General features: G+C 41.7%; 1 protein-coding gene across 2 annotated transcripts in view; it reads right to left on the bottom strand.

Annotated features, from left to right (window-relative positions):
• Positions 1 to 4525: 4525 nt before the first annotated feature.
• SMYD3 (SET and MYND domain containing 3) overlaps positions 4526 to 15289 on the bottom strand; it is a 390515-nt gene continuing 379751 nt past the window's right edge. For both annotated transcript variants that reach the window (XM_064648641.1, XM_064648642.1), the window contains 2 exons: positions 11878 to 11986; positions 4526 to 5244 (listed from right to left, as the gene is read on the bottom strand). In XM_064648641.1, coding sequence (XP_064504711.1) covers positions 5143 to 5244; positions 11878 to 11986 — 211 coding nt within the window. In that variant the 3' untranslated portion in view covers positions 4526 to 5142. The remainder of the gene's footprint in view (positions 5245 to 11877; positions 11987 to 15289) is intronic.

The following is a 15289-nucleotide window of genomic DNA, read 5'->3' as shown; positions in this document are numbered from 1 at the left end:
GACTGGGAATCAGAGCTGCTGAATTGGAGGGGCGGAGGAAGAAAGCACCACACTTTACTCTTGTCAGCACTCAGCTGAAAAGGAGATGGGGGAGCAGGCTCCTTAGCTGCAGGTAAGGGGACCAGCAAATGCTGCCTGCCTGAGCCCAAGAGATGGAGGGGAACTTTAAGCATGGAAGAGTCTGCATGATTATTCTCTTCCTCCTGTCCTGGGGACAAGAAAATCAGAAGAAGAGGTTGTACTCTGTCTTAATTTTGGTGTCTTTGGAGTTAAAATGGACTCAGGCAGGATGCTTCAGACCTGTCTTCTTGCCATAAGCCCCATCAGAATTTGGTTAACAAGGAGCCGGAGCATCTGAGGCTGCTGAAAAGCTTGTGTGTATGTGCATTTCTGTGTGTGCCTGTCTCTATGGCTATATAGAGATATATTTAAAAGAAGGTTAATTGGTCTCCTGGGAACTATAAAGAACCTGTTAGGTTCCTCTGTGTTAGCAGTGACTGTATGAAGCCTAATTACTAAGCCTGAGTTATTCTTTTTTACTTTGGAGGGGGGAAGGAATCTCTAAGGTCCTTATTAAAACCTACAAAAAGTCTAAAGAATGATGGAATTAGAATTGATTTGTCCATGTTGATCACAAGTGCAGAGCAAATAAAAACATTGAACTTTCCCCATGAAATTCTAAAAAGGGTCATATAGGCCTGGCTTATACATCACTATTGTGGGGATAAACAACTACTGTGCTGAATAGCAAGAACTGAAGACCAAAGGATTTCATATGAGGTGCACTTCTTATGCTTAGGACAGGGAAAATGCACACTTGGATGTTCTTGTAGGGAACATTTTACAAAACAGCCATACCAAATGTATTTTCAGGCTGATTAAATTTGTAAAATCAGAAATGAAAGAGAAAAGGACTTTTTTTGGGAAAAATGTACATTGACAGGAAAAAGAAAATAGTAATCTAAAAAAAGAAGAAAAAAGAAAAGGAAAAGAGGAACTTTAACATGGCTTTGGTCTGAAATGCACAAAAGCACTTGCTTTGGATTTTTTGACTTTTCTCCAGACTTTGTTGAAGCTCTGTGAATGGAAACCAAAGCTTTTCTATGTGGAGAAGGCACAGTGTAGGCGATCTCCTCCCCTCCCCTCACTTCCCCTCCCCTCCTTTCCTCTTTCTCTTTCTCTTCCTCTCCTCCCTTTTCCTTTTCCTTTTCCTTTTCCTTTTCCTTTTCCTTTTCCTTTTCCTTTTCCTTTTCCTTTTCCTTTTCCTTTTCCTTTTCCTTTTCCTTTTCCTTTTCCTTTTCCTTTTCCTTTTCCTTTTCCTTTTCCTTTTCCTTTTCCTTTTCCTTTTCCTTTTCCTTTTCCTTTTCCTTTTCCTTTTCCTTTTCCTTTTTGCTTTTCCTTTTCCTTTTCCTTTTCCTTTTCCTTTTCCTTTTCCTTTTCCTTTTCCTTTTCCTTTTCCTTTTCCTTTTCCTTTTTTTTTTCAACAGTGAGAAAGTATTTTCCAAGGATCCACAATGACAAGACCCAAGTGTGGACGCCTAACCCTGTCTGATTTGCCCAAGGTCAGGCACAGTTTCTGGTGCAGCAGAGAAGCCAAGCCAGAACTCTATGTCCGTAACTTTAAGACCTTTCTTCTTCTCCTTGACTTATGGGAGATTTAATTCTGATTCAGGAAAAAAAAATCCTCATAATTGGCACAACCTCTGTGAAAAATAGAACTCTGTTCATTAGGAGCTTTGCAGTGGCCAGGGACTATTTGGAATATACTGTACGGAAAACAGCCTCTGTATTTCATAAATGTGCTATGTAAAAAAATAACAAGCCTAAGAAAAGCTCGCTTAAAAAAACTAACCATCAGAGAATTGGGTTACAGTGAGAAGAAGAAAAAGATCTGAGTAGTGGACAAGTTTTGTTGGCATAAACCCATGCACAATAGACTTCACACACAGGTTGATAGACTCAAAGAAGTCAAAGCTCTAAAAAATTGTTTTACTGCATTGTCTCGCTTTCTACCACTGCTTCTATGCATGCAAGCTCTGTTTGCCAAGAGCCCGGAGAGTTTTTACTTCTGACATCAGGTCAGCACCCCTCGAGGGGCAGGGATACAGAGAATTATGCCATGCTCAAAGAAATAGCACAGTTTAGTGCAGTGAAGTTTTTTTTGTTTTTTTTTTTTTTTTATGAGACAAATGTTCTGTTCGACTGTAATCAGTTATTCTTAGCAAAACTGTATAATGTGTCCTGGTACTGCTTTTTGTCCAAACACATACTGCTCCCTCTAAGCCCAATTTAACATTGTTTTTACTGGACTAATTTAAGGGATAGTGACAAAACAAAAGTAACTCAAAATGTACTCCTAAAACTTGAGGTGAACCCGAATTACCATTGCTTTCCAAAAGGCATTGAAAAAGCCTCCAACCTGTGGGAAGCAAGCAGCAAGACTGCCAGCATTACAGATAATGTTGCAGTCTGGCTCTTTCTGACTTTAGCATCTCTATCTTACCAGAGTAATACCATCACCTGAAAAATTTGACAGATATTATTTGCGAAAACTGAAACATGATGTCTGTGCAAAGATAAGATTACCTGATTTGAAATGAGTGCTTATCTAATGTTCCCTCCTCACCGGCACGCTTGCTTGCTACTGCACTTTCAAACAACGTACATAGGTAAATCTCTATACAGTCACAGGCCAGCATTCTGTGCAGAAAATAGGCTGGAGTGGGCCCACCAGGAGACAAAATCTGCCCACAACAAGCTCCCTTGCAGCACTGTCAGCCCTGCTGGTGGTATTAGTGCATGGGACTCTCCAAGGGAAACTGCTCAATAAATGATTGAAACCAACCAGAAAACATGACTCTTGCCTTGACCAAGCTGAAAGAAGTGTAAGACTGGCATCAACAGTAATGAATGAATATAAAGCGTGGTTTATGCCCCCACACTAGGGAGCTTTCACAGAGCAGCCCAGAGAAGGCCAGGCAGGGCAGGCAATGCAGTGGTGCTCTTGAGCCACAAACCAACCTGGTGCTGATTTGTTTCTTTGCATTGCTCAGTGGGCTGTGGATGAATTTACAACAGCCCTGCACTCACAGCAGCCCACTTGCTGTTGTTACGCTCTACAGCCAACATAGCATATTCCTTCTCTGTTTCCTGTTTCGCCAGCTGTTGGAAGTGTTTAATTCATACCTTTTATCTAAGTGTTTTCTTAGACCTTAGAGAAGACCACTGCTGGAGAGAAAATCCCAGTGTAGATAGGTGCTTCAACTTGATGTAAGGTGGCTGTTCTCATCTGACATCAGGTAACTCTGCCTCTCCCCTAGCACCCAGCTTTCCCTGCTATTGTGCTTGGAGTGTTGAGGTGTCCTTGTACCAGAAGCCCCAGGAAACTGCGCTCCAGTTCATACGCACAGATGTGTCTGCACACATGAGAGCTTGTGGGCCGTCTCCCAGTACATGCTGCATAAACTAACGCATCATCTTACCTTACATTCTGAAGTCCTTTCCATTTGCAAATCTTAGTACTAGATATGTAATCACAACATAAGCACCATCTTTACGAAAAAAATCACATAAATTCTAATATGCATGTGCCCCTTTAAAAACAGAAAATAGCTCTTGAAGACTGAGTCCCCCTCACATTTTCTGGTTGTCCATCAGTGATGCCAGTACTTTGTCAGAAATCCCAATAAATGCAAAGGTCTGACCTTTTCCCCCAGACAATTTCCTTTTCCTAATAGCAGGAAGACCCAACCAAGCAGTGAATTTCTGTGAGGATTACTGCACTTCTTGGGTGGCTGATATGACTTGGCCTCTGGCACCAAGCCATGCTACGTACTCCAGAAATGTACTGCATTTCGTAGGTTATTGCTTGCATATTACTGCCGGGCAAGTGAACGCTCCATACACTGGAACAAATTCAAATGCCTTGAAAGGAGATATCTTCCTCAGCATTGTGCTGTGGCTGTAAATTACGCCCAGAGTGTTCATTTTCTTTTTAAATGTGTTCTCATCGTGTAATAATTAATGGTGTCAAGTTACCGGTGTGAAAAAAGCCTGACTTCACAACAACGATGGATTAATGAAGTAACAGTCATGGCTGGAGTAGCAGCAATAAATTGTTAGAGACGAGCAACACACCTGAAGCAATACTTTCCAAGTCCTTAAATTATTTAGGTTTCAATGTTCCTCATAAATATTTGGCTTTTGTTAATATTTGTTTCTGTGTTAAAAATGGAAGACAAGAGCTGTGGCAAGAAAAACTCTTGCTGATAGCATGGAGAAATGGGGTGCCTGTGCTTTCCAAGACATCCTTCTCTTCCCTGTGGATGACAGCTTTCATCTAGAAGTCTCTGAGCTTCACTATTTGGGGTAGTGACATTCAAACCCCACAGACTCAGAAAGGTCTAGAAATCATACCACTGAGCTCATAGGCCCCAATCTCTCTGTTTTTAAAAGTCATATGAAATAAAAAGCCTTTGAAGGAGGCATAATGGGGAGAAAGGAGAGTAAGCAATTTCCACAGATACACTTTTGATAAAATTTTTTATTCAATCCATTTTAATATTAAATATAACATATGAAATGCAAAAAGAAGAGGGACAGAGCCCTGAAGATACATTGGGAGGGATGAAAATCTCATTTAGAACATTGGGAAACTTATTTGATGTCAAAGCGCACTGAATCAGGCTTCTGGAAACCATATCTAAGGTCAAGGCAAAGGGAAAAAATATATTCTCTGCAATTATAATGTATCTGACATGAGATTCTTAATTGCTGGCATAAACTGATATAAAAATTGACTGCTGATATCAATAGAATTAGATCAGTTTGTAACTGATGAAGAGTCTGTATGCATTTCCCAATACTTATTATCAATTAAATTAGGTGTTGTAAATTGATAATAAGGTATTGTCAATTAGATTGATGATAGGAGCAAAAAATCCTCTGAAAATTACAGGAATTCGTCCAAACATCAACTCAATTTAAATTATACAGCAAAACTAATAAATCTTAAACTTTTTTGTACAGTAAATAGGTCTTAGGGAAAAGACACTAACATCATCAAGAAGCTTTGCAATGAAATAAAAATAATGTGATTTTCTTTCTCCTTGAATCTTTTGTTTTCCAGACTAGAGATTATTTTCACTGTATTCTCACCATAGCCTCACACTCTTCCTTTATCTCCATCAAGGTTTTCATCAGGCTGTGATCCGTGCCGTGGGTCACCTTCATAATATTATAGGCCTTGAGGAAAGAACAGAAAGGGACATGTTAGTCGTTGTGCAGACTATGCAAAGGGGTTGGACCCTGCAGCAGGGTGGTCATGTGAGTACTGGACCTCAAGTGGTTGGCAACTTGGAGCTTGAGTGCACAGCATAGTCAAAATAGGAGTGAAGCATCCCAAAGTGTATGATGATATGTCCCTGACAAAGGAGGAGGCACCGACACATTATTCTTAGGTGTTAAAACCCACAAATACATTGCATAGATGAATGTTTGGAATAACAGAGGAAGATACTTTTGCACTGAGGCATGAAGGCCACTTAAAGATTGGTCAAGTGTAGCACCCAAGGTTTCAATACACTATTTAAAAGATGATAGTGATGTTCAGGATGTTAGTAGCCACAAAGTCCTGTAAATAGAAATGGACAAATGCTTAACCAATGGAATAAAGTGCTTTAACTCTATCAGGAGGAACTATACATAGCATCAAACAAATCAGTACGTTAATAGTTTCAGTGTAAAAAGGCATAGAGGATAATGGGTCTTTGCTGCTATTCCCAGAGATTAGTTTCTCTGTGTGTTTGTCATCTTCTATTACTGGGCCAATTTACACTTGCTCATATTGCCTGTAGTTTTGCTGATTCCCTGCCACAGATATGACTGAAATGCTCTTTGCCCAGCTCATGTTGAGATCATCACTTTTCATATGACATTTCTGCTTCTTCCTTCTATTAAATTCCTCCTGCAAGGAGGGAAATACCAGATGGAAATTGATTCAGCACTTCTGAAGATAGAACAAGGGAGCTAGGAGTGTACTGGCAAGAGAAAAGACATCACAGATTTTTCGTCATCCCAAACTGAAAAATTGCCAAAAACTGAATGCAGCCTGTGTTTCAAAGGGTTCCTTGTCCAGTCAGCTGATGAAATTCAGCTAAATCAGCTTTGTGTTGCAGATGGCATATCTTTTTGGAAACAAAGTTAAGGAAGGGGCTTCATTTAAACTGGAAAGATAAAAATAAAAATAAATATATTCTTTGGTGGGAGAAATGAAAGCCTATTTCTAAATTCTGGAGACTGGCAAGCATATGGAAATCCTAGCACAGTTTATTTTTGCTTCAAATTAGCTAATTCTTAAAATTCTTAAAATAAGAGGAAGGCAGCAAAAGATTGAAAGAACAAGTTGAAATAGCAGTCAAAACAAATCAGAGTAAGTAAGGAGCTCTAAAAAGAGTCAAATATATACTGAGCTACCAGAGTGCTGTACTACTAAATGATAATGTACTCAGTTAAGCACAACAACGAAACACTTTCATCACTATCAGAAACGCGTAAGAAATGTGAATGAAACCAGAAATCCTCATTTTTCTGTACTTTTACGTTAATTGAAATTCAAAGCTGGTCCTGTTTTTCCAAAATGTTTGCAAGTAAGTTATAATTATACTTCCTGGAAAAAAAAATGAAAAAAGTTGTACAAGAGCTTTTTTTTTAATAAATAACTGAAAAAGTAGTCTGAAAAGCAAGAAAAAGAATCAGTCCTTCCAAGGATGGAGAAAGACGAATACTTGCATGGCATAGGGAATTCTCTCTGGTGCAGAGCAGAATTGCTTCAGAAAGGATCCTGTGTATGTTGTAGTACAGTAACATGGAGCTGTGGCCAGGATAACTAGGAAGGGGCAGGATAACGCTTGATCAAAGTAGCCAGGGAAATTGGCCATGGATCCTGACACACTTGGTGCACAGCGCTTGCATGCTCCGTCCCAGAAAGGTGATGGATTTTTTGTGAATGGTGTATGCAAAGAGCTGTGCACCTGGACATATCTGAGTGACAGGGCAGCTGACCTTGATCTTCAGTCCCCCTACAGGATAGAGGTCAGGCTCACAGTGATGGACTTGGACCCTGACACCCTGATGCCCAGCCAGAGATGTCCATAGGGATATGCCTCTATTAAAAGGCGAAAATCCTTAATATCAACCCTAATTTTCAGGTAATGCTACCCTTGCTGGCTTATCTCTTGCCTCCAGCATTTCCTTTCCATTTCTTTTCTTTCCTCAGTATGGCAGAAAAAAACCCTCAGTCTTTATCCTTTTGTTTCCTTGGAGAAAATCATTCTCATGCAATGTACTGTCTCACACACTGCAGTACGAGTCAGAACCAGCTGCATCAAAGTTAGAACAGCAATGATTTGTGTAATCCCTAAATTCATCTGGTATTAGACTATGCAGTTGTTTTTGCAGAGATCAGTGTAAAACTGGGGATAATTTCAGCTCCAATGCAAGGAGTTGTTTTACTGGATAGAAGCAGGAACATGTGGGCTCTTTGACCACTCCCCTGTCCTCACAGCTAGCCAGCAGAGTCAAGGCTGAGCAGATTCATGTGGTCTGTGTGGTCTTCCTCTCAGCTAAAAGAGCAAATCTAATTATGAAAAACTACAGTAATTGCAAGATGGCAACACAGGCCACAGTGTCATCAGGCACATACTGTCTCCCTGAAGAATATAAAACTCATTAGATTAGAGGTATGGCTGTTGCTCCATGAATGCAAATGAGATGCAGTGCAGGCATTTATGCCTGATTTGCATGGGGATGGGACAGGATGCCCATTGCCATGGCTGTGGAGAACTGTGAGCAGATGCAGGATGGCACAGCTCTGTCACAAGGAAAGCAGAAAGCAAATGGCCACATGCCAGAATGGCAGGAAATGTAGCCTAGTGTTTCACAGAGGGTATCTGAGGTTTTCCAACTTGACTGAAGGGGAAAAGTTGCTAAAACAGGCATAGGAATACCAAAAACTATCACAGTTACTATCAATAACAGCTTGTAAACAATTCAGCCTTTGAAGTAAACACCTAGAGAAAGGGTATTTCTTCAGTGTTGCTGTGAAATCTGGGAAGGATTTTACCCCAATTCCTGAGCTTTTTGCCTCCACAACAGGGATTACCATAAGAAAGGAAATAATATTGTGCCTATTGCAGGCATTCAGGAGACAAGACAGCCATGCCCATCAGCTCATGGTGGGAGAAAAGCACTCCTCAGACCATGCCAGCCAAGTGCAGGGTCTGCAGGGGAAACTGGATGGTCAGTGTCCTACACATGTGTATCCTCCTGCCTCCACCCATCCCCAGCTGGCATCGCTCAGCAGATGGGCACCACAGCCCTGCGCAGGAAGGCAGCCACCACCACCACAGTTCACGGGATGGAGCAGCAGCCAAGACATTGTGCTGCAGCATCCATTGTCTTGCTTTGAGGAGACACTAACCAATGAATTCATCTTCTTGAATCCGAGCCTTCCCCTCTGCATCCTGCCTGTCACTCCTAGCCAAGTCCAGTTCAATCCAGGCTATGGGCAACCCAACAAGTTTGCTTATAGTGCTGTGAAGGTAACAAATGACACCAAACAAATACTTATGATAATAAGTTCACCTTAGGGCAAATCTGTACACTTGTTAGGGGCTCCCATGAGCTCCAGAGATGCAACTGCATTCTGAGCTCCTGCGGGAGTGCTGCTTCCCCATCAAGAAGATTTTATCTTCACAAGACAGGTTGTGGCAACTTTTGTTATTGGAGCTTTACAGTCATATCAGGCTCTTTAAATTACATTTTTCAGGCTGGGCTCCAACTCTGGTCCCTTCCTGATAAAAGTTTTCCTGATCTATAATTCCATTTGTCCTCCCACCATTATATCTTTCATATATGTATGTATACAAATTTAAAAAACAATATGTTGGTTGTACAATAAACCAAGGGCTACCTTCAGGTTTTATTCTAGTGGAGTATTGCCTCTCTGCAACGCTTCTATTACCAAACTCTGGCAAATTAGATTTAGATTCTGCAGAGCCTAATATACAGTTAGGGGTGGGTTTCTTTCTAATGGGCAACATAATGCTCTCCACATTATTTAAGCCTTCTTTGGGGATGCAGGGTAGAGAGCTCAACCCAAAGGGAACTAAGAGCAAGGTGACTATGACAGTGATTAATTTTTGGGTGGCACAGAGAGCAGCAGTAAGGGCTAGGCTGGAGAGCTGTGTGTTAAGATCCACTGGTCTTAAACTGTGCATCTGCTGCAGAGAGGTTGTCAATCCCCAGCAGCTCTGAGGCTGTGCCTGATTAAACAGGATTTATATGAGGCGAATTTCACTCAGATTGACTCAATTCCTCTGCACCTTCCACATCCTTCTCCTTAATGTTACACTGAAATTAGTCGGACGAGGGTTCCAACAGGGTGCTGCTATTCAGTGTCAGAGTGTATTAAGAAGAGTAATGAAGCAGAGAAGGTAATCGAGTTTCTGCTCTGAGCATGTGGCATGCTCTGTTGACACATCTAATCACAAAGGGCCAAACTGTGTTCTCATCTAACTCTACGACATTATCTAAGTTATATTAGGAATCACATCCTTTACTCACGACAAACTGGGAATTATATCTTCCTCTAATTTGTTCCAGTGTAGACAGCAAGGAAGGGAATCAGCTGCAGAGCTCATCCAAAGAACTGTTCTATGTTTACAAGTTACATGGAGAAACATGGTGACAAGAAGCTTTTCCTCCTCTCAGCTGTGCTCCCAGAGAGTGGCATTTCAGTCTCTCCTTGTCTCACACATGTGGGTGAAAAGGGGGAGGCTGAATAGGGAATAGGTGAAACCACAACAGGATTCATCACCTCAGTTCCAAAGCACTTACTGTGTCCTTGTGGACCACTAACAGCTTGGAGACCACAGAGGTGCACTGAGGTATGGCACAGAATGGCAAGCAGGACCTTAATCTCCCTTTACAGAGAAAGAGGAGATTGCAGTTTGAAAAAAGATTTCTTTGTTAGGCATTGCTCAGTATTCAAAGCATCATACAGTAGCAATCTGGCTTGCAATGGGCAACTTTTTAACTAAAAAATGTATGAACATAAAAACATTCTTCCCTAAAAACATATTAATCCCCATCACAATGTCCACCTTCACTGAAAAGCAGCATTCAGATGTCTGGGAATTTACCCCATTTAATGCAGTATCATACCAGAAATGCAGTTAGAAAAATGTTGATATATTATGGCAGTATGAATGCAAACAGAAGCTCCTCTGACTGGGCTCTCATTCCACCACTAAAAAGGAAAGTCAGAATGTTTGGAAACTAAATATTATGGTGGAAAGAGCAAAGCAGATTACTTGGCATATGACAGATATATGACATACTTCTGAATAATGCATGGAAAATAGAATTGGTTACTCTTCCATCTGCTTTATAATGATCAGAATTGGTCACAATTTAAGTAAAATATATAAAGTGAAGATTTAAGTTATACCAAGACTTAACAAGAGTGGCATCATAATAAATACTAATTTATTACTTCAACATGTGAAAATTATCAGTTATTCAGCTTACATCATTAATCAAATGTCAAAACCAAAGAGAGATGGGCGTTGAAAAAAAAGTAAGTACAAAATACTAAGTTACCTAGAGAGTCATGATTGATATTAACTTTATAGGGGATCCGGGCAGGAGTAAAAAAGCACCTCTCCCCCATCCCCGTGCAGACACCCATTCCCTTTTTTCCAAGCCGTTGCCCTCTTTGCCACAAGACTAGCTCTTCATATAGTATAGACATTAATCACAGGGAACATAGAGCCAAATTCTGCACTTCTTTCTGACACTGGTGCCAGTCCTGGGGCCCGCTCCTGCCCAGCAGGTACAGGCAAGTATCTGGGCCAGGTGGCTTTCTGCAGCACCTGGTATAGGCAGTGAGGAGCTGTGTCAGGCATTGGAGGTGGGCTGAGAGAGCTGAGATGGTGAACTAAATGGAGCACGTACTGTCTTCAGGCCAAATGGACCACAAGACAATCAATAATACAAGAGAAGAAGCGTAAGACCTCTTTGAGGGAAACAGGAGGCAGCACATGTTACAGAAGGGGAAAAGCACTCCAACAGTGATTGAAAGCTTGAGATGGGAAGCAAGTAAGAGCCTACATCCTGAGGACATGTTGCACATGGAAGGGGATTATTCAATATATTTAAGATGATACTAACATCAATATAACAGCAGGACAAAAAGAAGCCTGAGGTACATGGAAATTAATATATAAGTCAGCTCAAGTCCAAGAGGGATGGCTTAAAGCTGAAATGTAACTAACAAAGCACCAGCTGTAAAACTAGATCAAAGGTGATGAATGATATAAGAAATAGGAAGGATCAAGAAGCATGCCTGTTGATTTGAGTGTGGCTCACAATAAAATACATGCTCTAAAGACAAAGTTCTCCAACCTGAAATCACAGACCCTGATTGTGAATAAGGAGGGAAGAAACTGCAGCTCTGCACTTGTTCTTGTACTTTCAGTGCTCCCAGATTCAATTTGCCATGGAAAGAAGGAACATATGAGGCAGTGAGATAATTTTATTTCTTCAGATCTAATAGTAATTTTTCATCCAGGCACTTCTGAGCTATCAAACTGTAATTAGCAGTGACTGATACTGGAGGATATCAATGCCTGAAACGCTGAGCAGCAGTGACCCATCATCACACTCAGCTGCAGCCCGGGGAAACACCACTGATGAAAGCAGCAGTGAGGAGTATCTAAAAGCATGAGGTACAGCCAGAGCAGAAGGGGGGGTCACATGGCATTTTCAGGGGAAGCAAGGGAGGAGAGCCGAGAAAAAACAATTCACAATACTGACCTGTTTCAAGGTCTCCAGTGCCTGAGGAAACATGTCTTGACTGTACTGCAGTTTGCCCACTCGCAGCAGCTGGACAGCCCTCAGAGGATGGAAACCAGGATAGTACAGTCTATAGAGAAAAAGAAGGAAAATGTGTCACTGTCAGCTTTCACCTTCACAGTCACTGCCTCTGCTAAGAACTATTAGGGTGGGACTGTAAAGTCATCGTGAATGTTAATAAGGTACAAAGAGAAAATTAGCTGCAATACTGCAAAGCATGAAATACTGAAGGGAATTAGAACATTATTACTCTCCATCCCAGAGGAATGACTTTAACATTATCCTGTTAGAAAGTGACGGGAGTAGGATTATTGAATTCGCTACTGTTGGATAATACAATAGCATTTACTGTATTTAGTGCTGCAAACAGAGGTTCTTCACAATCTCGGGTCTCTGGAGAGGCATAATTTTAAGAGGAAGCTTCATCTGGGAACCCAGTCCTGGATCCTCCAAGATGAAGGAGTGGTACTACAGGGAAAGCAGGTATACAACAGTGACACCACTGTTTCTGAGGCTTTGCTTGCTGCTCTCTGTTGCAGAAAGTACTGGTTCTACACATTCAAGGAAATGTCTCAGACTTGGCTTGTACATGTAGACAAGGTATCTGCTAGTGTGAGAATACACTCCCATTCTTACTTGATTAATTTCAGAGAAGCAGAAGTTCTGCTAAAAAAACCCCCAAACCAAAACAGAACAATGCTCTTTTTTTTTCTAGGCAGTAGGAAAAAAAGGAGATGGAGAGCAATATCATCATTAATTCCTCTCAAGATGTTCTTGAAATGTCCATGCTTTCATGGTGGCTGCTCCACATTTTCAAATTCCACTGGCCTTTGGCCCATCACACCTGGATCTCACCCCAGCTCTGTGTCCTGGATGTGGAGAGCATGGCATCTTGGGCCAGCAACTTGAGGATTGCAGAAAGCCCTGGATGTAACTTGCCTGGAACTAGTCATCAGGAAACATGAGGTGAAGGGACACACTTGGAAGTTAAGTCACCTGCAAAAGACTTTATATCTTTTTTGACTAACTATCAAAGAATTGTTAGGGTTGGAAGGGACTTCTGGAGGTCATCTAGTCCAAGCCCTCTGCCAAGGCAGGCTCGTCTAGAGCAGGTTACACAGAAATGCGTGCAGGTGGGTTTTGTATGTCTCCAAAGAGGAAGAGACTCCATAAGCTCCCTGGGCAGCCTGTTCCAGTACTCTGCCACCCTCAATGTAAGGAATTTCTTCCTAATGTAAGGAAGTTCTTCATCATGTTGAGGTGGAACTTCCTGTGTTTTATTTTATGGCTAGTGCTCCTTGTCCTGTTGCTGGACACGACCTAAAAGAGTCTGGGACCATCCTCTTGGCACCTGCCTTTGAGATATTTATAAGTGTTGATGAGATCAGTCTGCTCTTCTCTAGACTAAACAGGAGCAGCTCCCACAGTCTCTCCTCACGAGAGAGATGCTCCAGACCCCTAATCATCTTTGTGGCCCTCCATTGGACCAGTAGATCCTTGTCTTTCTTGTACTGAGGAGAACTGGATACAGTACTCCAGATGTGGCCTCACTAGGGCCGAGTAGAGGGGCAGGATCACCTCCCTCAACCTGCTGGTCACACTCCTCCCGATGCACCCCAGGATACCATTGGCCCTCCTGGCTGCAAGGGCACACTGCTGGCTCATGGTCAACTTGTCATACACCAGGACTCCAAAGTCCTTCTCCATAGAGCTGCTCTCCACTAGATCAGCCCCCAGTCTCTACTGGTACTTGAGGTTATTCCTGCCCCCCCCCCCCAGCTGCAGGACCCTACACTTGCCCTTGTTGAATCTCATCAGGTTTCTCTCTGCCCAGCTCTCCAGCCTATCACAGTCCCTGCAGCACAGCCTGCAGGTGTATCAGTGACTACCCCGAGTTTCATATCATCAGCAAACTGGCTGAGGGTGCATTCCATCCTTCATCCATGTTGCTGATAAACAAGTTGAATAAGACTGGACCCAGTATCAATCCCTGGGGAACACCACTGACTACAGACTATGCAAATGAAAGAATAAAAGCCTTAAGCATGACTCACCAAAGACAAACATCCTACTTGATCAAAGTGCATTTTATTTCCACAAGTACACCAGCAGTGTGCTTGAGGAGTATCTAAAATATACAAAGTGTGTCACAATTTCAGGAGGAATAGTCAATAAGCTTTCTGAAATATACTTTATGAAGAATATTTTTTGGTGTGTTTACACCAAACAGATGATCATCAGAGTTCAGGGTAACTGTTAATGAATGATATCACTGCAGTCAGAAAGACACTTAAATTTGCATGAATATGATTAAATACATGCTAAAACATTAAATGATGGAAATTTGTACAATGTACAGGAATCTTCTGATAAGTCTGCATGCAAATTAATAAGTTATCCTATTTTACACTTATGAAAATGCAAACACAATTAAATACTGTTTAAATGGCAGCATATCTGGCTGTCCTTATAAATCTCAAATTAAGATGTTCAAACATAATGAAAAACGTTTTCGCACCCAAAACCCCCCTATTCCACTGATCCCACGCAGTTTCAGTGAAGACATCGAGAAATACATGGGAAGCATGCATACATGGGAAACATGCCTGGCAGGATCTCAGCAGCAACAGCTTTTGATCTGCCAAAGCCTCTCATGAAACAGCAGAAGACAATGAGAATAATCCATCCTGAATTGCCATAAGCACCTCCTGCTCAGACCCCTTGTGGGTTGCAGTTCAAAAAGGCTGGAGAGCCAGCAGACAAGAAAAAAGAAAAATGATAGCACTTATCTCAGCCCAAAATGACCACTCAGGAACTTCAAGGGTCTGGTCAAACAAACACTAGAAAATTATCAGTAGGTTTATTTTTAGATTTTGTTTCTGGTTATCATATCAACATTGTGCTATCTGCTACTAGTGAAACAGGGAGAAAATGCAACTAAGAGATTTTGGTGTGAATTAGTGAAGAGTAATAGAAAATCCAGCACTTACATGGCACAAGTGGAAGTAATGAGCATATGCACGACTTTGTAAAAATCGAAAAGAAAATGTCTCTGTGATTGCACCCTTCTACCCTCACCTGTGTCTACTGTAAAGGAAGGAGTAAAAAAGGTCATTTCCTCTCCTCTGGGCCACCAAAATATCAGGTTGCCTGGGGAAGGATCATGGCCATAGGAGAAGGTGCCAGGGAGATGAAGACATCTGCATGAGAGGATAGCCCATCTTTGCAGGCCCCATTAGACCGTTCCTGCTATATCCTGATAGCCACTGTTCCTTCACGGTCCCTTTGCACCTCTTTCATTCTACACCTTTCATCCTACCAACAATATTTTTAATCTCCCTTTCCTCACCCTTCTGAATAACCAGCCCCATCA

Source organism: Pseudopipra pipra, chromosome 3 (assembly GCF_036250125.1).
Source record: "Pseudopipra pipra isolate bDixPip1 chromosome 3, bDixPip1.hap1, whole genome shotgun sequence".
NCBI lineage: Eukaryota > Metazoa > Chordata > Aves > Passeriformes > Pipridae > Pseudopipra > Pseudopipra pipra.
This window is presented reverse-complemented; position numbering and strand designations above follow the sequence as displayed.